At 43.1% G+C, this 26,913-nt stretch overlaps 1 protein-coding gene across 8 annotated transcripts in view; it reads right to left on the bottom strand.

The window, feature by feature from the left end:
- Positions 1-11,080: 11,080 nt before the first annotated feature.
- LOC115611170 (calcium-activated potassium channel subunit beta-2) overlaps positions 11,081-26,913 on the bottom strand; it is a 150,103-nt gene continuing 134,270 nt past the window's right edge. For 5 of the 8 annotated variants that reach the window (XM_030493649.1, XM_030493651.1, XM_030493645.1 and 2 more), the window contains 3 exons: positions 22,374-22,544; positions 19,715-19,910; positions 11,081-13,275 (listed from right to left, as the gene is read on the bottom strand). In XM_030493649.1, the coding sequence (XP_030349509.1) occupies positions 12,991-13,275; positions 19,715-19,910; positions 22,374-22,544 (652 nt within the window). In that variant the 3' untranslated portion in view covers positions 11,081-12,990. The remainder of the gene's footprint in view (positions 13,276-19,714; positions 19,911-22,373; positions 22,545-26,913) is intronic. The other 3 variants (XM_030493650.1, XM_030493652.1, XM_030493648.1) reach the window with 1 other exon arrangement.

Raw genomic sequence — 26,913 nt, 5'->3', positions numbered from 1 at the left:
TGTGTGGTCCTGGAGGAATGGGGACCAATGTTGTCGGGTTGCTGCTGCCACCTTGCTTGTTCTTTAGGTGTGACTGGACCTTTCTCTGGGTCTGAGCTCTTATCATTCTGTAATTTAACACAGGGAAAACTCCCATTGCCAAATCCCTGCTTGAAGCGCTAAATTTGAATGGTGATTTTTTTAAAGTTTTTTTTCCATAACCATGCAAGAGCGATGCAAGTATCAATATGTAGAAGCTTGGTTAGAATAGAGCACTCAACCTCTTCATGCTCAGTAGCACTGTCCTTGCTGGTGCCCAGGGCTTGGCGCAGGGCAGAGGTGATGCACTGACGGCAGCTGCAGGAGGCACTGGGGTGGCTCAGCTGTGGAATGAGTTGCCTGACCTCAGCTCTGGATCCTCTTGCTCACAAATTCCCAGTCCAGCCTGGCAGAGCTGGAGCTTCCAGCTGCCGATGTGTGCTTAGATACCCAAGTATAATAAGGATTCTGTTATCAGTGCTTGTCACTTCAAAAGCATGGGCAAACACTCACTGACTGCTGTTGGCAGGTACATAATTAACCTTGCTAATCAGCTTCTCTCTGAGGAAGGAACTGTACTGCTCCTGCAGGGAATTCATTTTTTACTTCAGGATGATTGAAATTCATATGCTTCAGTATTTTAGCATTCCCCTGCTAAGAGTATCTGGTCTGGCTGGAGCAGGAATTTTTTTTTCTCTCTGCCCAAGCAGGGCAGAATTGCTCTGTGGAAGCTGGTATCTCCCTGCAAATCTGATCTGGGCTGGGAGATGCTGGAATGATTGATAACACTTGAAATACAGGGAAAGGAAGAGAAGGGATCAAAATCTCCAGGGAAAAGCATCAAGTGAACTAAAGTAGTAAAAGAATAGGATTCAGAGTGGGGTTTTGTGGAGCCCTGGAGATTGCCTGCATTGTGCTGTCAGCTGGTTGCATGAGTCCCAGTCTAATGTGGGTCCTGCTAACTCATGTTGTAAATTGAAACTCAAAGGTAAACTGAGTTGGAGGGCACTAATGTCTGTCCCAAATGCACAGGGCAGATGTGGTTGGGAGAGCAGGCTGGAAAAACCTGGACTTAAGTCATTCACTGCCAAAGATAGGGTTTGGAGGAGGAGATGCTGCCTGCTGAACCCCTTGGCAGGACCCAGTCCTGGGGTACACACACCAGCAGCAGGAGAGTGGTTAGACTTTGGTTTTAAAAGCAAAACTGGGCCCAAACTGTGGATATATTAAACTTGTAATTTCTCATTACTTATTCTTCCAGAAAGCACCCTGTGGAAGAAACTTTTCTTAGCTGCATCACGATTAGCTGCAAGACAGACCTGTATTTTGCTGACTTGAGCTGCCTTCCAGAAAACCCCAAATTTGTGTAAGACAGACATTCCACCCATAAGCACATCTGAACATGCGGATTTGGCTCCCCAGCTCTCTAGAGCTCTGGTTCAAGGCATTACTGGTGCCTCATTACATTTACTCACCACCATTAGCACTGCAAGATTGCACTTAGAGAGGAGAGTGGCACTGTGTCCAGGAACTTGCTCTTCCAGATTGGCTGTGGCCTGAGAGTTGCTCTATTTAATAAAATCATCACTCTTTCTAAGGAATTTTCCTTAGCTGAATTTATCAGTTTAAACAGCTCAATTAAAAGGCAATCAAAATTCCTTAAGGGTGCTGCCTTTCATCACCAATGAGAAGGTGAATGCTGTACAAACAGACTGCAGAGGTATGAAAATAGCATTGAAAATAGACCCCCACCAAAAAAAAAATTTCCCAAGCAAATATCTATCTCTTTCCTAAGTGCCATGCCTGGCAGGGCAACTCAGCCCTGTGTACCCTGGATGAGCCCTTGGCTGATGGGTTAAAATTGCTTCCTTGTGGCTGGTGGATCATAAAAAGGTTTTGTGGTTGTACCCTGTGCAGTTCCCACCCTGCAGGGATTCAGCACTGCTGAAAAGCGTTGAGACCCAACCAGCCTCATTCTTCAGGCTGCAGAGAAGGTTTTTTTCACTAGAAAACCAGTCACGAAGTTGCCTCTGGGGCTTGTGCTTATGTTGATAACTGTAAGGTAGCTTCATCTGTGTATGTCAAGGCTCAGCTGCACTCAGCGCTGTAAAACCAGAGCAGAGGATGGCTTCGTGCCCAAAGAGTTCATGGTCTGCAGTGGGAGATCCCAGATGGACACAGCATGGAGAGCAAACAGCTGATGCTGGTTAGCATGGCAGAGACATACTGTAGGACAATTTTGTGTGTCACTGACTTGTTCTATGAAAGGGAGCTCTGGGACTTCCATGAATTTTGCTGGGTTTAGTTATTTCAGTCTCCTGCTTCCTTCTTTTTGCAACTGCCCTCTGAACCACATAGGTAGCAGCAGGACTTGTACTTCTGGGGTACCCCAATTGCAATTGTTCATGGAAGGTGAGGTGCAGGCCCAGCTCAAAACTCACAGTCAGGAAGATGCATAGAAAAGTCTTGCTCTGCTATGCAGTCCCCATCTTAGTGTGCTGCTAGACTCTCATCCTCCACAGAACCATATAATAGTAAGAAGATAAATGTAATTATTTTTTTTCAATTCAAAAAGCTTAAGGATTTGCATCTTGCACATGCTGATTTTCTTCCTAAGAAACAGGAAATGCTACAAATGCAAATGTGTTAGGCATTGAGGTAGCATTAATTCTTTGTATTTCTTATGCTGGAGATGTTCTGGAGTCACTGAGCAGTAATGCTGCCAGATTCAAACCAGATCTTAAGAAACATACGGTGGAGTGACTGAAAACAAGGACCAGTGAGAAAGAGTCTGTGACACTGTGTCCACTGTCTGTGAAGCAGTACTTAATGAGGAGGGGAAGTTTTGAAACAAACAATGTAAGTCAATTAGTTTTGCTTCATTTCTTCCCAATTGTTGCTTTGCTTTATCATGTTTCGCCACATTTTGCTAGAATATGGTGATGTACACCATGGCTGCTGCCAGTTGACAGCTGATGGTAAATCCCAGTGGACACTCATGGCTTATTGTGGGGATTTTCTGGGAAGAATCCTCTGTGATTCTCTGGGCCATCAGCCCAGAATCTGTTTGTGGGATCATGGTTGTTTTTGATCAGTTCCAACTTTTTCAAGTGCACAAGCACCCTGATCTTTGGCCTGGCGTATGGATAAGGCTGGGATGAACTGGAGGAATACAGTCTCTGGTGGCTGTAAAGTCACTGTCAATAGATTTTTATTTTCTGTGGGAACTGGCCGGACATAAGGGTTTTGAGGGAAGTCTGTTTGCTGCCCTCATTCTTGTCTATCTGCTTTGCCTCAAAAATAGTCATCAGACCTTCCTGGGGAGAGCTGGGGAGTTGTCTTAGATGGGCATTTAGAGCAGGGTTGGTGGAGGGGCTGTCCTTCACTGGGAACCTCTCTGGCAGTGGGGTGTGGTGGGTGGTTTGGTGACATGCTTTCCTGAGGTTTTGACACAATGGAGTTAAAAACTAAAAGCAAACTGTCCCTGCTTCCCAGGGGTCAGAAATGTCTGAAGATAATCACTCTGGGGTTGCCAGAATGTTTTCTTAAGGTTGTTTTTCGCAAGGTGCTGACCTGCTTGGGCTGTGCCCTGCTCAGAGCAGAGCCCAGTGCTTGCGTTACTCCAGCCTGGCAGTTTCACTGATGCTTGGCAGAGTTGGGCAGGAAAAGGATCCATAGAATGTGGGGGAGAAGAGGGCTCTCCATCAGACTCCCTTAACGTAATCCTCATCACCCTCACAGGTGTCACAGCAGTGTCCTCCGCTAGAGGGCATCAACATGTCTCCCTCTTCCACCCTTTCTCTGACCGTATGCTACCTTGACCCTACCCTGCGTACCAGAGCCTCACAGCTAACTTTGCATGATGATCTGCCATGGAAAATCGGCTTAATCTGAGTGTCTGCTGGTGTCCATCTCTGAGCTAGGCTGCTTGGAGGTTGTGTGGCTATTTCTGGATGGAGCTGCTTTGTGCCCTGAAGAAGGAGTCAAACAGTCTGCTGGCAGAGCAGCATTTGGCAGCAGTGCAAAAAGGCATTGAGGGCACACATTGAATGACAAGGGTTAAAAAAGGTGTCGAAGAATGACTTGTTAACTAAATGTCATTTATCTGGGGCAGGGCCAGGGGTTCTGTGGAAAATGATGTCTCACTGTATGGTTGCAGCCTGTATCATAATGCATATATACAAGCGGCACTACATGGGACTATTCAGGCAGTTCTGTTTCTGGCATTTTGTAACTCTTGAGTGCTGGCTTGTGCAAGCTAAGTAATGTTCTTTTAAGTGTTGAGTTTGGGGTTTCTTTTTTAGGGTGTTACTATAATCTTGTTTTTCATAGATTAACAGCATCAGGACAGGAGATTTTTATACAAGGCTGGAAGTAATTGTTTGGCTAGCTTGTTAAACAGCTAAGGCAACACCAGGGAAGAACAGAGGTGCCTATTTCCAGTCATATAGGGGAGAAGCCCACCCATGGGTGTGTGTATATAGCCTCTGCAGGATAAAGATCTTCACCAATATATCTGCACCACAGATGCTGAAGAAATGAAGTAGCTATTTGGGACTTCGTGAATGTGCCTGGTGGCATGACCAGGGTGGACTGCCACCTCCTGTCTGGGTTTTCTCGTGAGGTGTGGAAGCTCAGATGGTGCTCAGGCATGGGGCATCAGCACTTGGTGACTGGGAATGTAATTCATCCTAGCAGAAGTGCTAGTGGCCAGTGACTCCATGAGAGGGCCCTGGATGCTCTTTCCTCACAGTTCCCTTTGGTGACCCTTGAATCATTTTTGGTGATGTGTCCATAGCAAGCTGCTGGTTGTGAGGGCCAGCACAAAAGTCAAAGGGCTGGTAACCCCAAAACATCTTTGTCCAAGCATGTGAATTTGGGCTGATGCAGTTTACATGGCTCTGATAATGGAAAGTAGGTGGCATTTTGGCTTTGCTTCTGCTTTCCTGCATGTGTCGACGAGTGTGGCCAAATTCTCACCTGGAGAGAGGCCAGAAGGGGGACTTTGAAAGTGTATGGGGGAACAACATATTTCATTTGTTATTTGTGGCCAAAGTATTATTGGCTCAAGATGAAGGACTATTAGAGATGGAAGCAGAAATATGGGGCTGCAGATGTTTTAAGGTGACTATTCAGCACAGAACTAGTGGCAGGACACTGGAAATTCAGGAGCAGCGAGTCCCAAATTCCTGTGCATAGAACATGAGGCTCAGGAGCAAACACCACTTGCTGTTGAAGCAGGGACACTCGAAGCTGCCTGGGTTCTCCTGTGCCCCTCTGCAACATGGGCTGCAATCCCTCACTCCTAGCTCCTCTCTCAGCATTAACCTGCTGGCCGGAGATATGTGAAGCCCTGCTGGTTTTGACAGGAGAGGATCTAAATTCCCTCTGATGCTAGTTCTAATTTTGGTGCTCCTTAGCATGGGGAAAGCCCCCTGGATAGCTCTGCCCAGTGTCCTCCATAGAATGCTCTCAGTGAAGAATGGAGTGTGGTGGAGTACTAGCAGCAAATCAGTTTTTTAAATGAGGTTGATCAAATTCTCCATTCACAGCCAACTCCACCGTAGCTTCTGACTCTGTTCCTGTTCGTTTGACAAGACCTGTACTGAGGGCAGTTGCCTACCAAGTGTTGAGCTGTCCTTCCCCTGATGCTGCCAGGTGCTGCCATCCCCAGAGCCCAGCCCAGTGTTTCTGCTGCCCTCTGTGTGAGCTTTGTAATGTTTGTAGTCCCTCCTTTCCTGCTGCTCAGCTGGCGGGACCCAGGTCTGCTGGTTTATCTTGGTGCCTCTGGTGATTGCCGTGCGCACGTGCTGTGAGCACGTACTCTGAGGGGACCTGAACAGTTGAATACTAAACCACAAAGCAGCTGAATATCTCAGTGCTCGGTAATGCAGTGTGTCCACTCTGTGCCATGGAGCAGGAGGTCAAGGTCTGTCTTCAGATTCTTGGTTTTGATCAACAGAGAAGGAAAGAAAATCACCAATGACTTTGGAGAAGGTGGACCCTTCAGGTCAGTAGCACAGCTTTCTGCAATGTACTTTTTGAGCTTGCTGGTAAGTTAATGATGCTGTCCCAGACCCAGTATGAAGTGGGCACAGAGTGCACAAATGTGAGCAGCATTGCTGCTGGGGAAAGTACTTGTTTTCCATGTTAATTCACTTGTTAGGCTGCTCTTGAACCCTAAATTAAGATTGGTGGAGGTTTGCCTTAGAGGAACGAAGTCATGTGCCCAGGCTGGACATTATTTTTCCTTGGAAATTTTTCTTTCTTTGGTTTTGATACTGAATAACTCAAAACTTTTAGCACCTGGTTCACCAGGAGTAATAAGCAGCTACTCCTTGGGAAGTGGAGATATGTGAACAGCCATGCATTATGCCCATGAAATGAAATCCTGGGCACTACTTCCCAACAGAGCATGCTACCTGCACAAGAGTTTTGTGGCCTTGGACTTGCCTTTGGATGTACTTTCAGCGACAGGTCTGTCAGCAGGTGAGATGGCTGAAGCTAAACCAAGGGTTGTGTGTCTGGTGTGTCTTGGTTAATCAGACCACATCATCCAGTGCTGCCCATGCAGAATGAGGCCCCAAAATGTCTCGTGCCCTGGAAAACCCCCACGTGGAAGCAGAGGATCCTCATTTCTGCTGAGCAAAGCGGAACAGCTAACTTATTCATGTTTTCTATTTGTCTTTTTCCCTGCATGTTTTTCCACTCCTTCCTGGAGCCTGTTTAATAGAAGAATTGGACTAATGGGATTTTCCCCAGATTTTCTAGCCCGTTCCACTATTGGGTAGGAGATAATGTCTAACACTGAGGCTGAGACCAAGAAACTCCTCTGTTCAGGGGCTAGGAGCCAGTTTGTGCTGGAGAGGAAAGAGAGTGGTTGGTGGTGGGAAATGTGCTCCTGCTGGTATTAATTTGCTTTCCAACTCATCTTTAAGCATGTGAAGTAAGTGGTGCAAAGGAAATGGCAGGTAATTACACCAGGAATCCCCCCGTGTTGGGTTTTGCAGCCTTCTGCAGCTTTAAAAAACCTCCTTTTCTATTGTTCAGCTGTCTTGCTGTATCAATGGCTTTGAACTCTTGCTTGTAAGAGGAATGATTAAGCAGTTGCTTAGTAATCAGACTTTGCTTTGTGATGAATATAACACAGCTTATGTGCATGGTGATTAAAACCGTAAATGCCTTCCACGTGGAAGGTTTTCAAAGTGCTTGTCCTCTTTGCCCACTCAATTTTGGGTCTGGACCTGCCCAGCAGCCTCCTGCACAGCACATCTTTTTCTTGTGATCTGGGGTTGTGTGCAAATGGCTGAGTATTAAAAACTACTTTTGTAATTGAATGCAGAATAGTAACTGTAGTTATGGAAAAGGATAGCCAGGTTGGGGACTTTAAGAAGACAGATGATGAAACCTCCCACCTTCCTCATATACGTTATCACATGATATATTAGAAAACACACCCTAGGAGACCTTTTTGTGAACATTTTAGCCTGAGGTGTGTGGAAAGCATGTTTTCAATTCCACAGCATTTTAGCTAGTTGATTTTGTTGTTGGTGTGGTTTTGGGGTTTGTTTGTTTTTTGTTTTTTTTTTTCCCCCTATCCTGTGTATGGGATGAAAATAAGAATCTTGAAAGTTTTCTGCAAACTGAAAAAAATAATAAAATTGGGTCAATATAAAGAGCTCAGTGGGACAGTGGCAGATTACTTCAGGTTCAAATCTTGTTTGTGCATTTTTCCAAACCAAATTAATTAACTTTTTGAAAAAAAATGGTGTATTAGAAATTATGAACTTCCAAAGTAAATAAACATTTTCTGTGTTTGGATGAGAAAGCTGATTCACAATCTCTGCTCATCTTTTTTATAAAGCATTTGCTGGTCTTCTGCCTGGAAATGGCCACACTTTAGTATTGATGGGCACACAGACTTTACAGAGCATTTTAGAACGAGCATCTCTTGCCTGCTATGTTACAATAAAATCACTGGGCTAAATTCTCGACTTGAAGAAATGTAGTTCAGTTAAAAATATATACTCACCAGCTCCCTGTACGAAAATAGACAATTATAAACAGTAGACAGGCTTGTGTGGAGGGTTCTGCTAGTGTTAACACGTTTTTCAGTGTTCAGAGATATTTGATTCTTTTAAAAAGCCTAGTGTGAATTCACCTGTCAGCATTTCCAATTTTTTTTCCCAGATCATTTCTGAATGATAAACTCCATTGTGTGAAATGTTTTACATTCAGCAACTGCAAATTAGGGCCAAAAAGCAGCTCGTTGGGGGACTGGCACGTGGCGAGAGACAGTGCAGCTTTGCTGGTCAGTGACTGTGGTATCCACCCCTCAAAACACAAGAGAACATAGCTGGTGAGGGCCAACTCGTAATGGGCCGAGCACTGTTCTGGCCATGTCCTGGGGCTAAAATGCATGCCAAGTCCAACTGCCCAGATATATTGGCCATGGACTCTGCCTGCAGGGTCCTCCCTAACTTGCAGCAGCTCAAACAATTGAATTGCATGGCCTGACTGCTCCTTTTTGTGTATATATAAAAAAAAGTGGTTTGATTTGAAGTGCAAGGGTATGTGCACATGAAGTGCTCCCAGAGCAGCAGCATCTTCTGTGGGGATGTCTGCATTCAGCAACTGGTGTCTGGGTTGGCTGCTACCCCACACAGGTGTAATGATAATGGGTACATGCTCCTGTCCTTCCTGGTGTCTCTTAATTTTGTAGCTGTTATACTCTTTGAGGTAAGTGCTTTGCTTTTCTTTGCTCATAGTAATGTCAGGGATGTTCTGAGATGATGATCACTGGAGCCTGGCCAGGGCTGCTGTTGGTTAAGACTGTGAGACTGATTCTGCACTTTGTCCATAGGTGAGAAAAGTGGAAGAAAGGAAAAGTGTTACTGGTCACCTTCAAAAAAAAAAAAAAAAAAAAAAAAAAAAAAAAAAATCTGGTGGTCTGTGCAATTGCTGATTGTTTTGTTTTAGTCAAAGGAACTATTATATTTATTTTTGAAGCTTTCCTACTAAACCCCTACACGCACACTGGATTTTAAAAGGCAACATCAATTCAAACTGAAAAACGGAAACATTTTGTTTTCAAAACACTGAGACAAAATAATTGGTGTTTACCCTGCTTTTCACTCTTTCCTGTGCAACAAAAACAATCTGGCAAACTTTATATCCAGTTGTGAGATATTTGGGTACACAACAAGCTGTGTGTGGTTTTTTTCTGCAAAATCAAGTGCTGGGAATTGACAAGTGTTCAGTGGAGCAGAAAGGTGGGTTTTTTTTTTGGTCCCCCCTCCTCCCCCCCCAATCTTTGATAGATGAACAGTACAGTGACTGATGGAGAGCTGATGCTACTGTGCTCAGACACTGAGTCTATGAAAAAATTGTGTTACTGCAAAGATATTGTCTCAATCTACTTGTATGGCTGCATCTATTTTAATAAGAACATGACTGTATGAGAAGGGAAATTATGTGACCAATTTTTAAGGTAGTATTACCTTGAAATAGCCATTCTCTTTAGAGGTTATATTAGTACAATTGTATTGCTGTGAGGCCACAGATTTCATAGTCAAAAAAGTGCAGTAATTTGTGGACCAGGCTTACACCACCCAATTCTTTCTCAGCAGCTTCTTCATTGAACTCTTCTGTGGGTGGTGATAAGGATGGAGGTGAGGAGGAGGAAAAGCCAGCAGCATCCTCAGCCTTGCCTTGGGACTTCATTCTGTTTTTATGCCTCAGGTTTGAAATCACTGTATTTGTGTCGTCTTGAGATGTGAAGGCTCTTGTGTTTCCTGAGCCATCTCTCCTCTTTGTATTCAACCTCAAGCTCACACTGGAGTTGGGTACGCTTGTACTCTGGGTACCTTTTGTGAGATAAAGTGATGTCTTCTCAATTGGAAAAGCTAAACCAAAATAAGCTCTCCATTGTCATGGGTGGTGACATTTAGTAAGTGTGCTGCAAGGTGCCAAGCTTCAGATTGCTACTGCAGGGATGTTCACACTTCAGATTTAGATGTTCCAGAATAGAAATAAGACCTGACATAAATCGTCTAATTAAGAAAATAACAACTACTAAAATGCTATGTGAATTGGGCACCTGAAATAATTATGCATGCTTTAAATCCTGCAAGGGTGCCTCTCATTCGCATAATAAATGGTGGATGCTGCTCTGCCATTTTCATTTCACACCTTTCTGTTCCATGGTTTTGCAGCACTGGTTGTTCCCAGCTGTCCTGATAGCCCAGCTAGGACATTGAGATGTGAAATGTTTGCATTGGGAAGAGTTGGAACCAGTCTCAAACAGAGTAAATTTGTTGGATCACTGTATTTCACTACTATGTGTTTCTCATTTGAGCTGCCTACAGTTCCTTTTGCAGGGGATAAACATGATAAGAAATAGCACAGGCTAACATCCCCAATGAAACACAACCTCTCTTTGGGACAGCAGGGGTTGTCAAAAATCCCATTTTCAATGCTAACGCTTCAGTAGGGAGTTAACTGTGCCAGTGATCAGATGGGTAATTCCCTTTAAAATTATTGGTTTGCCTCACTCCATCCAGTTACTCAAGTTGGTTTGCTGTCCCACAGATCTTGCCGTTAATGTCAACAAAATGATTATAGACTGCAACAGCATCAAGATGTTTCACCTACAGGAGTGCTGGCGAAATGTTTATGGCACAACGTGTTGAAAGCAGTGTTTGATGTGTAAATGTCAGGAATAATCAGCTTTCCTGTCACTGGAACAAAACACACAAACACAGGTGCTGAAAATGTCACACGCGCAACCAAAGAGCTACTTTATCACAGGCCACATAAGCAGCCAGCATCAGTGTAAGTAATGGTGTGAAAAAGCTATCACAGCTCTTGGCTGGTGATGCCATCCGCCATTTCTGATCTGAGAATTGTGATTGGCAGCATGGTCCTTCCTTTGGCATTAGTGACTGAGCTGATGCAGAGAGCTGGACAAGGGATGAATTTCCTGTTATATTGGCATTCCTTGTTTCTTGGTAATGGACACTATAAAAAAGTCTGATGAAATCAAGCCAGACCTGAAGGCGTATTGAAATCTGGAAGATTTAATTTAATATTTTTATTACATACTTTTGGAGCATTTGTTATACCCCCACCCTCCAGGAATTTATTTACCTATGGAAAATTATACTACTGATTGCAAGATTGCAGGTTCATTTTCACTGCTGAGAACTCTCTCCTTTTTTTTTTTTTCCTCTCTTTATTTTTTTTTTTTTTTTTACAGCTCACATTACACTTGCATGACTTGTAAAGTTTTGCAACATCTTGAAATTTTTAATGCTACATTGTGGAAAGGTGTGTATAGACGAACTAGGCAGAATACTTGCTTTGCAGTCTTTTTGACAGGGAAAAAGTTTCTTGGTTTGAATAGGCCCGTAAATGTCGTCTTTGAGAGATTGGATAGTGAGTCACAAGATGCTTACAAGAGCTGCCTTGTGTTTGTCCTTCAGGCTGGGTGCAATGTGAGAAACTGAGAGAGTTATATTTAAAACATAAGAAGGAATACTTTCTACAGGGGAATAAAAAAAAAAAAAGAAGTTATGCAGAAATCGTGACTATGGTATGTATGAATTTATACTGGCAAGATCCCTGTGGTAAACATTTGACAGATAGGACAACATTTTAGTCAGAATATCAGTTTTTCCAATAAATCATTGCACCTGAGCCTTTAAATCATAATTCATGTCAGCCAGCACTGCATACTAAGTTAAGGTCAGGAGAGATTTCCAGTCACATTATGATGATTATCTAACAATTCAGCTAATAAAACTGTAGAACTGGATGAGATTTTTGTCAGTTCTGATGTCACAGCAACAGAGACCTTTGACTGAAACGACATTGTGAATATTGGATAAGATCCTGCAGTGCTGCTCCTCCATGTTATGATATTATCCAAGGATGAAGGTTATAAATGAGTTGTACTGTTTGCTTTCCAGTGGGTAAAAACAAACAAAAAACCCCCCAATAATCAAGTTCCAATACACAACTAGATACAATATAGCTTTTTCTTTATATATCTGTATACATATCAAGTAAAAAAATCTAAAATAGTTGGAAGTAAAAAATGAAAAAATAGCCGATTGTGTTATTTTTTTTTTTTTTCCTTTACAGTGATATGGTAGTAAATACAAGACAAATGAGTAATAAACCTTTACATAGGAGTTCTGGTCCCACCTCCATCAGTAGAGCTCAGACTAGAAAATGGAAAAAGGTGACTTTTTTTTTTTTCTTTTGGCTACAGCTTCTGTGAGTGACAAAGGTGGTATTGGTAAGACAGGAGGAAATTATAGCAGTAAATTAAATAAAACCCTGAAGTGTTTTCCAAAAGACCTTAAACACTACAGGGTACAAATTACTTCTGAACTGTGGGAGCAAACACAAAGCATCACAAAGTCGTACTGACCAAGCAAATATGCTTATTCTGGCTTCAAATATATGTCCCTTTTGTGCTGCCTTACCACAAAATGCCTCACCTATCAATGCTCCCCACCTCTCCCCCTGCAGCCAATAATAAAAAAGTGAAGCCATAAATCCATTGAATGGACTGAGCCAGATGCGAGACCTCAGTGATGCACAAGTGGCTGGCTGCCCTTTGTCCAGTGGTGAATTTTCCCCAGAATCCTTTTACATTGAAAATACCAATTGACTAAGCTTGGCAAATGGTCACACTGAGCCCTATTTGGCCATAGAAAAGAAAGAAATACTAGTCTCAGCATAGAACAAGATCATATAGACAGTCAACACAAAACAGTATTTTTTTTCAGTTGTCTGCATAATAATAACATGTTTGCATATAGAACAGCTTTTGCATTATTGCTCTACTTATAAGAATATAGTAAGGAACTTATACCAGACTTGCACGTTACAAACTTAAGGTTCTTTGGTGAAGAATGAGAAAACAGTATTTTCGCTGTAGTTAAATCTCAGAAGTTTTCATTTTTATCTGTTGATCCTTTGGATTCTCTCGCAGAGGAGGGAAAGGTATTGAGTCAGCTTTACCATTGCGACAATGGCAACCCCGCCAATCATCATGCATGTGGGCCAGAAGAGGGAGTGGAACAGCACATTGTAGCTGTACAGTTTGGTTAATATCACATTCTTCTGTATGCCTTCAGGGTCGTAGAAGCAGGAGAAACGTTGGTACTTTCTGAAGTTTTCCATCACAATGTTCACCAGTGACATGGATTCGTCATAATTCTTGCCACATTTGGGTATGTATGAACACTGGGAAGAAATTAGAGGAAGAAAAATGTGTTTCCAAACCAGATACAATGTCTGTTTTCAGGTGGCAAGCAGGAAAATCTGAAGATGATTATGCTTTTCATAATAGGAATGGAATACTATTAAGCCTAATAATAAATTTATCACAGACAAAACAATATTTTGCACATCTACAAAAATTTCTGTTGGAGAACATCCAAGTACTGTACAAACATTAATGCTTTAATCTGCACAGTGGCCTTGTGAAGTAGGTGAATATATTATTATTGCTAATTTACACATGCTAAAATGGAACTGATGAAGTACCTCTTCATCTAAAGTGGCATGCGTATGCTTGCGGTTAGATGGGTAATTGACTCTCTGTAAATAAAAATCTGGTAGTTTATATCTCACTTGGATTGGATCAAAGTGATCATAGTGGGCACGGGAGTTCACTTGCAGAGAAGGCTGATGAGAGACCTTTATACAGATTTTCCCGTGGGGGTAATTCCTCAATTAGGGACAAATAGATAGTTTAGGAGAAAGTGCAGTTTTCCCCCTGACAACAAAGAAGACTTTAATTCAACCTCTAGCTGAAGATCAGCCTGGCTACCAGGATGGCTCTTAGTATTTTTTTTGTTCTGGACCCTAGTCTAAATACAACAATTCCTTCTTTCTGAAGATGCTGCTTGAATTTCAATCTCGGCCACTAAGAAAAAAAGTTTTGAGGCTGGCCCTATCTAATACAGTTCCAAACTAGAATTCTCAAAGAATACAAAAGGCAAATTAATTAAAAAAAAAAAAAAAAAGCTTATGGAGTCCATGCATTAAAGATATTTCATGGTATATGGAGGACGGTAGCCCGGGCCTGTGCTGACCATTCCCTATAAAGAGCTAGTGTGGGCTGATGAGGTGGTGGCCAGAGATGCAGTGATTGAGGCCACATCTGCATTTTGACCTAGAGCAGAAAGACCTGAATTTGCTGTTGTTGCTGTTGGTCTGGAAAAGGGCTAATGGGAGCAGCACAGGGCACCTCACTCCCTCCTGTCTTCTAGATGTGCCCCTCCATACCTGAAGGTTTTCTACGCCTGCACAGGATTTTGATTAACTGCTGCAGGAGGGGTGGTAATCTGCTGCTTAACTACTTGAATGTGCATGGGGAGATGCAGCAGTTCACTGCTCCCTTGCACTTATGGGGTGATTGTGGGTCCCACCATGCTCCCTCCCTGCCTGTACTGCTTGTCCTGGGTAAGCACCTAAAGTAGCTCCAAATAATTGCATGAAAGCAAGCTTTGCAAAGGAAAAAAGATATTTTGATTAAAATAATGTGACCCACGGCTTTTGATTATTATTGGCTTAATGGACATACTTCATAAATGTCCGTCTTTTCATTTTCATGACTACACTGTGACTTTTTTATAATGTACTGTGACATATCTCTATTCCTAATAATGATCAAAGGATTAACCTTGTAACCGGATTTGATTGATTCATTGGCAAGTTTATTAGCACAGAATATGGTTTTTGAAGCATATCAGAAAGATTGTCTGGTGTCAGCAGACCAGAGCTTTAAGGGTAGAGCATGGCATCATTGCCATTATGAATATTTCATGGAGCTCTAGAAATTGGAGATGGAAAATATCACTGGTAGTATCTCATTCATCTTTCTTCTAGTGCAGGTCCTGCTGGCTCCAGGATATTCTCTTGCACTCTGCCCAGCTTTGTGTTAAATGCCCATAGCCACAGCCTTCTTCTAGTGCCTATGACTCTTTAATATGACTATGACTCTAGATTAATATCTAGATATCTTTAATATCTATATAATATCTTTAATATCTATGACTCTAGATTATGATCTTTAATAGTGCAGAATCTAGTAAGTAGGGGAAATTTCTCAGTGAAGAGTACCTTGTTCTTTTACTAAATTCTGCGCTATCACTGTCTTAACAGCAGTATTTCCAGCTCAGATTTCATTCTGCTGCCCCTTTTTTTTTTTTTTTTTTTTTCCTCTTGCAAACTTGGTGCTACACACTTTTGTTTCTTGAAGTCCCATGAAATACCCTGAGGGAAGAGATTAAATGAGGACTTGGCAAAGTCCAGCCCTTCCCTCTTGACAGAAAACAGCAGGCACGTAAAAGCCCAAATGATGACAGATTGTTGGAGTTGAGGTCTGTGGAAATGTCCCAGGAGTGCAGCGAGGGGGAGGTCTGACTTCTTGCAAATCTGCGTATTGTCCAAGCATTTTCAAAGGAAACCTGATGATCAAGCAGAACTTGAGCTGTTGCCTTCTACACCTGATGGCACAGAGCCACCAGCCACGTTGAGCTGGTTGAGCTGTCCATGACATGAGGGTCTGGGAGCATGAAGCTCCCAGAAGTACAGTTGTGCAGGGGAGGTTGATTCACTTTGCCTTTGAGCCAGGCTTCTTGTGCTGAAACCATGTCTCTCTCCAAGACATGGGTGCCCTTTACTCCATGCACTATCTGACTTGTTCCAGTTCTTCTGAGCTCTGGAAGGCATCTTGGCCTCAGGTTCGAGGCGCTCCTCTGCACAAGGACTTTCTGTGTGCATTAAGTTGTGGTTGTAGGGTGCCTCTGACCTACTTCCATGCTTTGGTTTCCCCAGGGATAACACAGGGCTGACTGCCATGCTGGTGTCTTATGTGTTGCATAGGTCATTGGTGAACATGTAGGCAGATGTGGATAATGGGATGTCTCTATGTTTTCTTTGGTTAGATCTTCATTTAGGTTTGTTCGATGCCTGGCAGGGAATTTTATATTCACAATTGTTACACTGTACCTGTGAATGTAGACTACTAAATCTGCTGTATTATCACAATGTCTGAGTTGTCAAACACTTGCAAATCTGCAAATCTGAAAGTAAATAATGTCTGGCCCTCTCCCTCAAGTGAGGATTCTGTGATACAAAGTGAGAAAAGTGGTTCTTGTGTTACTTGCGACCTGGTCACAAGAAGGATGTACTAGGCAGTTACGGAGAGACCTTGTTATTATGTTTCCAGCTCTACTTTCCTTATTTAAAGGGTTGGGTAAGTAACCTGTATGAACTGACATGTCCAGTCCAATGCCCTGCACAGTGCAGAGTTGCTCAGGGACTTGTCAAGTTACGGGTATCTCCAAGGATAAAGATCACACAGCATCTCCAGACAAGCTGAGGGCTGTTTCGTTTAAGTGAATAACACTACACTGAAAACACTATTGCCAGAAAGGCCCCCAGTTCAGGCTGGGCAGTGAAATACATGACACTCATCATATATACTGTGATTGGGGTTTGTGTCCATGCTGAGCCTGCACACTTTGACAAGGTATGCTGTGTCAATCTTTGTGAGAATTGTGAGATCAGTTTACATCTCTTCTGTAAAGTAGAACAGGTTTGAAGCAAGGGCTGAAGGAAGAGGTTTGTGTCTGCATTTGTCTGATACTGATTCCTGCAGACTGAATTCTCTGGTCCCAGTCCAGAAATGGTTGTACTGGAAACTGCAGCTGAATATTGGAGCTCCCCCCTCCTGCACCAGGCAAATTCCCCCTGGGTTATAAACACCTTGAGCCTTCAGTAGGAGATCATGACACTCCCCATCATTTTTGAATCTCGGGCAGTTAAAGCTGGCATAAAGGTGATTCTGATGATTATAATCCCGCGTGTTACCTTGCTTATGGAGCATGTGTGTAAATCAGTAGCTCAAATAACACAGGATAAAAATGATATAGCATGGGATTTAAATGGGGCCTCTAGCATTGTTTTAACTACCTCAGCCCTTCCTCAGGGTGACAGCCTGGCTTTATGGTCTGCACGTGAGGGGCCACCATCCGATTTACCTCTTGCAGAGGCTTTTACAGTCTCTGACAGCTGAGGAAGGAAAGCGTATCTGTGAAAGCATTTAAATTGCTATGGCTGTAGCACTGGCAAGGAGCTTGGCTTGTCCTAAAGGCTTGGAGGTAAAGTATGCATGGAAAATGCATACTAAAAATGAATGCCATGAAAAGCCATGAAAAATCCCATGTACTTTCCTGGGAAATACTTGAACAGCTCAACTGGTATCCACTTACCACTGATTCCCACTGGAGACTGGCAGCAGCACACTGTAGATCTCCATATAAATTGCACCTACTCCTTACTACACCTTATTAGCTTAGACAGCAAGTCTTCTAGATTAATCATAATTTAACACCAAATTTTGCTCCATCTGTGCTACCTGGTGAGGATGGGAGAATGATGGGCTCTAGATGCTGCTCTGTGTGTGTGGTGGTGCCCAGTAGGCAGAGGTTGGTGGGGGGATGCTGACCTTTTGAAGGTCACTGGTGTTGGCCTTGGAGGGTAAGCACTGTGTTCTGCAGTGTCCCCAATAATGTCAGCGCCCAGTGAGACAGGGACAGCTATTTTTTTTGTTTATTTGGCAAGAGCAAAGATAGGAAATGCAGGCCTGAGTAAGTGGATGGGGAGAGACAGCTAGCACCCAGGCAGAACATCACAAAACCAGCTGTGCTCAGGGCTGCTCTCCAGCTGGGGGAGAGGGAGCACCCCTCCAGGAGCTGAGATGGGTTGTGCTGGTCTGAGCTTGGATTCTCTGCTGATCCCAGCTAAGCACAAGAAGCAAGGTATTTTATAGACATTGCAAACTTCCATTCAAAACTGCATTTGGATTCAGGTCACATAATCAACATCATGTCAGGAAAACCTAGGAATCCTCCTGAGAGCAGAGTTTAACTTGTAAAACAACCTTGGGCTGGAGAAGCATTAACTATGCCTACATTAAATTAAGAGGAGGTGGCGTGTGGGAGAATTTCAAAGTCCATTTCAGCAAGCAAAAATCATCGCTAACAGAAAGTGGGGGTTTATTTGAATCCAGTGGAGCACAGAGACTGATTAATCAAACTGTGGCGTGAGCGTTGCTGGATTTTGCTTCTGCTCCAGCAGAAAGTGGGGTCTGTTCTGCCACAGGCTTCATAAATGGCGAGTGCCTCCTTTCTGCACTGATGCTGAGCTGGAGGGAAAGATGGGGGCACTGTTCCCCATTTCACACTTCAGATCCGGAAAGCTTTGTCTCTCAGCCACAGGAGCTAATTATCTAGCAGAATAACTGGCCCAGTGCAACCATGCCGTGCTTTGACTGATTTAGTAACACTTCATCTTAATATGCAGAAGTAATTTGGTCTACTGAACTGCTGCCATAAATAGAAACACAATAGGTTACATTGTCAGCAGCTTGAACCAGGGCTCTGCTGTTAAGGGCTGTGCTTTGCCAAGCACCCATAGCTGGGGGTTCAATGACCTTGGATAACTAAGTAGTTAATGCAAATCTGGCACTTGTAAGTCTAATGACTTAGCTGTGTCCTGGCTCACTGCATTTGCAGTCTTAGGTACCCAGGTGCTGTATATATGAAGATAGGAAGGTGGGGAGAGGGACATTTAGTCTGATCCTGCTGTGCTACATGGAGGGAGCAAACACTCTCCCTAGTCACTTCCACTCCCTAATAAAGAGGTGGTTGCTTGCCTGTTTTGATGCACAGCACTGCATCAGCTGCACAGCTGTGGCTGTGGGCTGGCAGGGAGATGCCTTCTGTGCATCCACTGTGTTCGTTATAGCCTCCAGACAGAAGCTGTCTCCATCCCACCTGGATGGAGTTACAATGGATGTTCTACTTGCTGAAGGAGACAGAGGAATTCTTCAGATTTGTTAAATATATATATATATTTTTATTTTTTTTTTTGTTTAATGTCTGGAATCAGGGAAGTTGTGTGAGAAATATGGGCTGACTCCTTAGCTTATACTTGCCCCAAAGCCAGGCCTTTTCTTTTTATGCCACTGCTTTTATCTTGGCAGTCCCTGCTCAGCAAATTTTCAGCATCTTTGCACCATCTACAGGGCTAAATGCTCTGCCTTGACACCAGCAGCACAGCTGACCTCAGAGGAGATGCTCTCAGGGTGCAGAGTTTGTCACCAGATATTGAGACAGAGACATGTTTGCTGTTAGACATGGGACTCTCATCTCTCCCTGTTGCCTTGCCTGGCCCAGCAGTAATAAGGCCATTTCTCTTCTCACCACTGTGAATGCTCCATGCACATCACTGGGCGTGTTTGCTATCATGCAGTCATACCCGGGTGGGAAGTGACTTGTCCACAGCTCTACAAGAATATCAATGTGATGTGCTCAGTGCTAGCCTGCACCTGTAAAACACTTGCAAAGGATGAGGGAGGCTCCAGCCCCCAGGGGACATTGCCCCATGACGGAAGAGCTCATTCTTCTGTGTGGGATGGAGGTGGAAATCTGCCTCCTCCAGAGATGTGAGCTCAGCCTGTGCGCTGATTTCTGCTTTATCTGCTCTGTATTTACCAGTGAAGCAGGAGCTGGAAGCCTTGTATTGCTTTAAAGCGAGGAATGCGTAAAATAAGGTGAGCAGTCCTCCGGAAACCCATTTGGGAAGAAATTTTGTTCTGTGCTCCTACCTCAGAATTAATTTTCATTGTTTCCTCGGTGTGGTAGAGCAGAAGCTTCTGGCCAGAAGAGGTGAGATTAACGTACACCTGGAGGCATGGGTACTGGGAAATTTTCCAGCAGTCTGGACCACAGCTAAATGAGCAGTTGAAGGTTTCTGTGACGGATGCATTGAGAAGTGAGCACTGAGCCTCTTCTGTCCAGACACTAAGTTGGAAAAAAGACACGTTAGAGCATGGCAAGAATGGGCAGTAAGCACAAAATGCAGATCAGGCTTCCCATCAGGGATATACCAGGGGGCATCTTGTAGGAGATGGTATATGTTGCAGGGCTTTGAATGAAGGCTGGACTTTCTCACATCACACATCACAGACAGTGTAATATTCTGTAGTACCCAAAGTTTGTGCTTTGGGAACAAAAATACCTGATTCACCTATGTCTATGTATAAATGAAAAGGGCACTGGAACTTTTAGTTTGGGGAAGACATATTTGAAACCAAAGGTAATCAGCAGAGATATCAAAGAAAACTGAGCAGCCTGCCCTGGAGAAGAGCACAATGCACGCAGTGCTGCATGACAGGACACCCTGGACCAAGACTTACTGGTTAACCACCAAACCCTGTTCAGTTTAAAGTGAAGGCTGGGAGGACAACTTCGAATTACCAGGGTTCACATATTGATATGCATGAAAACACAGTAACACACAAGTGGTTCTACATGCAGCTTTACCTGTGGAAAGACTTTTTCTACTGGCAGCTTGCTTGATTTTCAGTAAGTTAAGCCAGCTGTTGAAATTGTTCTGGGGGATTTCAGCTGATCTCAAGTTCACCAGAGGCTAAACCTGAATGATAGAGCCTTGGTGTGCACTGGCAATATTCACCTGGGTTTCTTGCATGCATTTAAAAATCTATAGCTGAATTTTCCTTAGGGATGAGAGTCATGGGCAGGGCACACTGACGGCTTTGTGAAAAAAACCTTTCATGGGCTGGGGGAAGGTTTCAGCCCCACTCAGCACCTCAGCTCACACCCAGCATGGCTGTCCGGCCCCTCATCATGAATGGGCTGAGGGTCTGCTTGTACCTTGCCAAACCTACAAAAGGTTTCACATGGTATGTCATATCAAAGATTTCTGACAAATTCTCTTGATGTTTTACTTTGGCAGTTATTCTCCTTGTATTTTCAGTTTTACATTTAAATTATGTTACAATTTCTGGGGAAAATCAAATGGAAAGGTTGTTTGCTTTTTTTTTCCCTCCCAGGCAGTATTTTATTGAAGGGGTATTGGTATCTGTAAAGGTGAACCTAAGGAGATCTGACTGTGTGAAGAGAAGTGATAGCAAAGACTCCTGGGTTGTCCTCTTCTCACTTTCAGCATTCTGACTACTGTTCTATTTATGCATGGGGGTAATAAAGTGACATCTACCTGCAACAGACTTGTGAAGATGGAATATTTGATACTGAGTAGGTGCTTTGATATCTTCTGGCAATTTTTCACATAGTTTGCAAAATAAATCATATCTTTTCACATGAGCAATTTTGACCTTAGCAGCCTCTGCAATTGACCCCGATATTGCTGAAAGGTCTGGGAGAGCAATTTAGAAAAGCAAATGCTCTCAGACACTTAAGAGGTCTTGATCTCTGTTTTCAACTAAACTTTGCCTAGATTTAAAAAGGGACAAATACCTTTATCACACAAATAAGATGCTGCAGATCAGTACTTTTCACCCTCAGGCATGGCTACTTTTTTCTTATCATTGAAAGGTCAAGAAGGAATATTTCCCTGCAGTTGCACTGATATAATTGAAGATGTTCATACCAGTTAACTGATATGCACTTATTGTACATGCCTAAAGAAGCAGCCTATGGTGGATAAGCCAAAACATGCCAGGTATTGGCTACTGCCTCAGAGTGGTTTGGGGCATGACAGACTAATATTTTGATCCCCAGTTACACATCCACTGATCTGGGTGGAAAAAAAGTTGCTGACAGTCTTATTACAGTCTGGGCTGGAGTTTTGATAGGGCTGGCGCTCGTAAACTGATTTCAAATGCTAATGAATCACAGGTCAAATTTTCTGCTCTATGGCAGACAAGGAAGCCAGAGAAGGCCTCAGAAAAATTAAGTGCAGTGCAGTAACGATGAAAGCTGATTTTTTGCTTTCAGCAAAATACTGTATTTCAGGAGGATTTCACTTGTTAAAAAGAAAGTAATCACCTACATGGAAAGCTACATACATACATACAGAGCATCTTGATTTCTTTCCCAAATTAATTCTCCATTCTTCATTTGAAAATGTCTTGTTTCTTGAGACCTCTAAATATTTTTGCTGTTTTCTCCTGAATCTGGGTTTTGCAGCAACAGCCCCTGAAAGGCTTACAGGGTTCAGCCAACTGCCGGCTGACTGATATGAATATTATACTAGTGTTAAACTGTGACAAGTTTAAAGCCTATGGATCAAGGTTTTGCCAAACAGGGATCTAATTCTTCCCTCACTTATGCCAGTATTACTCAACTTGCTTTTGCTGTAGGTATACCTAATTTAGACTGGGGTAAGGAAGTGAAGAATCAAGCCTATGCTGACCAAAGGGAAAAAAACCCCCCAACTTTAATAAAAAGAGTCAAAAGAGTAAGGCACATGTAGTGAGATCAGGGTAACCATAATGAAATTACCTTTGCATGTAAGACCGCAGCAGGGTGATTCCCAGGAGAAAGTACATCATGACAGAGCACACCATCATGGCCAGCCCGAGGAGTATGGCCCGGTCTTCTCCGGCTTTTAGGGCTGTAACTGTTTTCCTTTTGTCCAGTAGATCGTGATCCCTGATTTTTTGGTAAATATTTCTGAGGTTGAAAATAATACATTCTTATGTGATGTTCATATCTAATCAATTAAGTTTCTATAGGGTGGGTAGTTCCACCTCCATACCCATCTCATGGGAGAGAAAGGCTTAAGAGTCCTCAGGTGTCCTTTTTCATCGGATTCACTCTGACCTGGTGGAAACTTACTCATCTCCAAAATACAGCCATTTCTGAAAAGGTAAAAACCTCTTACAGCAAATATAAAGATTAGACACTTGTGCCAGCTCAGTAAATCCTTCTTTGGTACAGCTTCATTGTCTCAGTTGAATTATATGATAGGTGAATTTGACCTGTCAATGCCACCTTAGGCCACTAGATGTTTAGGTATATGAGGTGTCTTTTCTTCAGTTCAGGTCTTATGTTACCATATGTAGAAATCAGCCAGAAGAAAATCATCACTAAATTATCTGAAAGGACCATATTCTATTTTGATTCCCTACAGGCTAGTGGTTTTGGTGATTTTCTGTCCTGAGTGTGACTCAAAGCTCATGAAACACTATGGGGATTTTGCAATTGATTTCTGTGGGGTTTTTGATTGAGAGCTTATTTACTTTATTTATAAAATAGCTTTTTGGAAGCCCAGTTACTCATTACAGTGAAAACCCTTGCAGAAAATTATTCAGCAGAGTTATTTATTCTGGGATTTAAAAAAAAAAAGAAGATAAAACAAACCATTCTCCCTTCAGCAGAGTCCTTTGCATTTTCTAACCATAAGTCCTTCTTTCATCTCCGAGCCTTTGATGATTCAATGAGTCATGAGGACACAATGGTGAAGAAGGAAATATTTGAGTACATTTCAAACACACTCAAACTTTGTGAGTTTAAAATGTACTTACAGACCTGAGGCTGGTCAAAATCTCCTGTGTTTTCTGTTACGGTTCTTTTGAATCATCCAGGCAGCACCCGAAGCATGTGAACCGCACACCTCTGAGCCCTGGCACCACCATAACGTGGGCATAGTAGTACACGTGGAAGAAGTTCCTCTTCTACTGTCTGCAAAATGGCAGGTGAGCAACATCAACATCACTTTGGGCTCTAGTAAACCCACCACTCACATAAGCTGAAACCACCAAGTTTTACTCAGCCTTGGAAAAAAGCACGATGTCAGACCAAGCGTATACCTTACATTCACTAATAGGGACAAAGAAATGGAGTTAAGACAGATGTAAAACCATACATAAACATAGTAGAAATAAGAAAATAGGTTTAATCATAAAATCCCTGAAACTGGAATTTGATATGTATTTAGGTGATGAGTCATAGTCAGGAAAAGCACATATGGTGTGGGGTTTGGCAGCAAAAATCTTGCTTAGATGGTACTGTTGTCAGTAGTGTCCTATAGCTAAGACCCCTTGAGGTTTCTTCATCCAACTGTAATTTGCATCTTTAGATGCCCATGTTTTCTCTTTAAAGCATCCTTTAAAGCTTGTCAATGTTTTCCTAGTTGGAAATGAAATGGTAATTCAGCCTGTCAAAATTTTCTCTGGTGTTGGTGAGAAAAAATATATTGTGGACTGGCAGATGCAATTGCCTTCAAAGAAGTAATGTAGGGTAATAGTCTGATGATACTTTTCTATTATTATTTATCAAACTGTATTTAACTCTGAGACCTGCTCTTAGGATTTGCATTGCTCCCAAATGGAAGCAGGCAGGAAGGCAGAGATTGTCATGCAGTTCCAGCACATTAACCAATCACACAGCATAACTTATGTCAGCATGTACACATAAAACAGACACAGTACAATTGCTCACTAATGTCATCAGAGCAACTAGGACATAAAAGGAATACAAATGGACAATTTAAAACCAAATAGCTAATTGAGAGTAGTTACAAATATTTCCCATGTGGCCTTGAGCCAAGAAACATGTAGTGAGAGGTAAAAAAAGGATGGGCTGAAGGTTATGTTGTAGAAATTATCTGTCTGGCAGGTGACTAGCAAAGGGGATGGTATGTGGTGACCACGGGCCAGGTGGATATCCCACTCTCGACTGCCGTATAGTAAATAAAGCTAAATAAAGCTCTGCCTTGGGGGTCATGCTTGGAGCAGTCGTTCAGTTGCTCTTCTGCAAATATTTGTTATTCAAAGCCCTGAACATCAGAAAAGTGGTAGCCTGGTGCCCCTGAGGCCTTTTTTCTCCTGAATCTCTGCCAGGATTCAGTGTGATACCACACGTTGAGGCATGCGGTGGTGTGGCGCATGCCAGCGTGTGATGCACAGGTCCTGACATAGCCTGTGAGACGCTGAGTAACCATCCCTCTTCCTCCTTCCAGCTCACGCCTGCACTGGGGAGGTGTCAATTTTCTCTTTATGATGCTGGGAACATCTGCTATTACCAGACTTTACGTTTTTGACCCTCAGAGCCCTGGTTTTGGGGGACATGATACGTTGGGCAAAATATTTTGCCGCTAACAGGGCAGCCTCAGAATCTCCTTAGCTGGAGCGGCAATGGGGGCCTGCGCATGTGTGTGTGCTGCTCCTTGAGGGGGACTCTATGTATGTGTGAACTTTTGACACAGCCCAGGGACCTCTTTCTGCTTGGTGAGCTGGAGGAATGCCATGCTTAGTTGGCTGATTTTGGATCCCAGGGCTGCACAGGCACAATTAGCTGACTGCTGTGGTGTGCTTAAGTACAGATCACTGCATCCCAGACACTACTCATGTAAGTGACTCCATCTAATACTTGCAATTACCTGTGATAACTTCCCAAATATGACACTGAGGGGGGCTATTTGTTTTTAAAGAAGTCCTAGCTGTCAGAACATGGAGTCTCTCCACCCTATGCAAAGACATTTAATAGAAAGCAAGCCTCCAAGGACAAAAGGTCTTTGCTCCCTTGGTCGTTCCCAAACTGAAATTCTCCCCTGCTAAACCTCCATGTTCCTTTTGCCAAACTGCTCAGAGAATATGGGCTGGCTGCTCTACCCGGGATCATCTGCCAGAAAGGAAACATAGACGTGACCGTGCCTGCTGGGCCCACAGCAGAGATTTCTCTCTCCATATCTCTTGGCACAGCAGCAGTGCGGGGATCCCTCTGCAATGTGATCTCCAGAGGAAGGCTTAGGGAGGACCTGTGTGATGAAATTAGGCAGCCCAGGTTATGTTAGCCTCAACATGAGACAGCCAAGGAGAGTTACTCTGCTGGTCTGAGCCTACCAGCCTTAAGAAATCAGTTCTACATCTTCTGTAGAGTTGCCCATATTTGCTGAAACCAAGAGCTTTATTTGCCATTATGAGGTACATGATCCTTTAGCACTCCCTTATTGGACGGATGATGCATACTAACTTGCTCTGGCCTCTGCTGACACAGGACAGCTCTGCAGCTCTGGAGATGTGATTAATTTATTGGCATGTATTAGAAATGGTCCTGTATGCAAAGAGTTTGCAACTGGCCACAGCCATGTAGAGCAGGAGAGGCTAAAGTAATCTTCTGACCCAGTACAACAGTTCTTATTTTGCTCCAAAATGGGTAAATCTAGGAGCTCTGCAAAGGAGGTTGAGTTTCCAGGCACCTGCAATTACATATTTTTTTCTTTAAATAAACACAAATTACCTACCCTCAAATTCTTTCCCTTGCAAATGGGCCCTGGTGTTGCACTGAGGGAGACCTTGCCTCCTCCAGCAACTGCACAGTAATGGGGCTTGTCTGATGGGGATACCTGCTTGCCTGAATTATTTAGAGTGACTTTGAACTGACATTCACTTTTCTGATATCACAGTTGTTATACAGATGTCACTCAAATTACCTCATGTTGAGGTGTTTACTGATATCAGAAAATTCAGTTAAAGAGGAGACTTGCAGAAGTACATGAGGCAGTTAGATAACCAGCTCCAAATGGAAGTCCATGGAAACCTGCTGCCACGCTGGCCTTTGTGGCTTCAAAATATGTTTGGGAGTGGATTATCAAAAGAGCTGAACACCTATGCCGCTTTTGCAGAAAAGTTCAGCAAATGGGCCAATTCTCCAAAGAAATTTGGCATCCTGAGGGCAGCTCTGCTGTCTGAACTCATGACAGCATTTTCCCAAGCAGGTGCCAGCAGTAATGTCTCATCAGAATATCTGAAGAGTGTGTTTTACTAATTGACACTGTAGATACATAGAGGTCTGTTTCTGTTTCACTGGAATCTGATTTTTTGTGATTATGTTTGATAGTGACTGCAAGAGGAACTGAAGGAGAGGAGGCAAGGGAGGGAAGCAGGAAAGAAAAGAAAGGGAAATGTGTCCAGTTGTGACAAGACAAGCTGTCCAGCAAATTTCACTACAAAGGAGAGAGATTTTGGAAGGGTGAATCTGATCATTACTGACAACTGTTCTTTCATCAGTGATATTTAATTTCCTTCATTCCCAACTG

The sequence above is a fragment of the Strigops habroptila genome, chromosome 8 (assembly GCF_004027225.2).
Source record: "Strigops habroptila isolate Jane chromosome 8, bStrHab1.2.pri, whole genome shotgun sequence".
Lineage (NCBI taxonomy): Eukaryota > Metazoa > Chordata > Aves > Psittaciformes > Psittacidae > Strigops > Strigops habroptila.
This window is presented reverse-complemented; position numbering and strand designations above follow the sequence as displayed.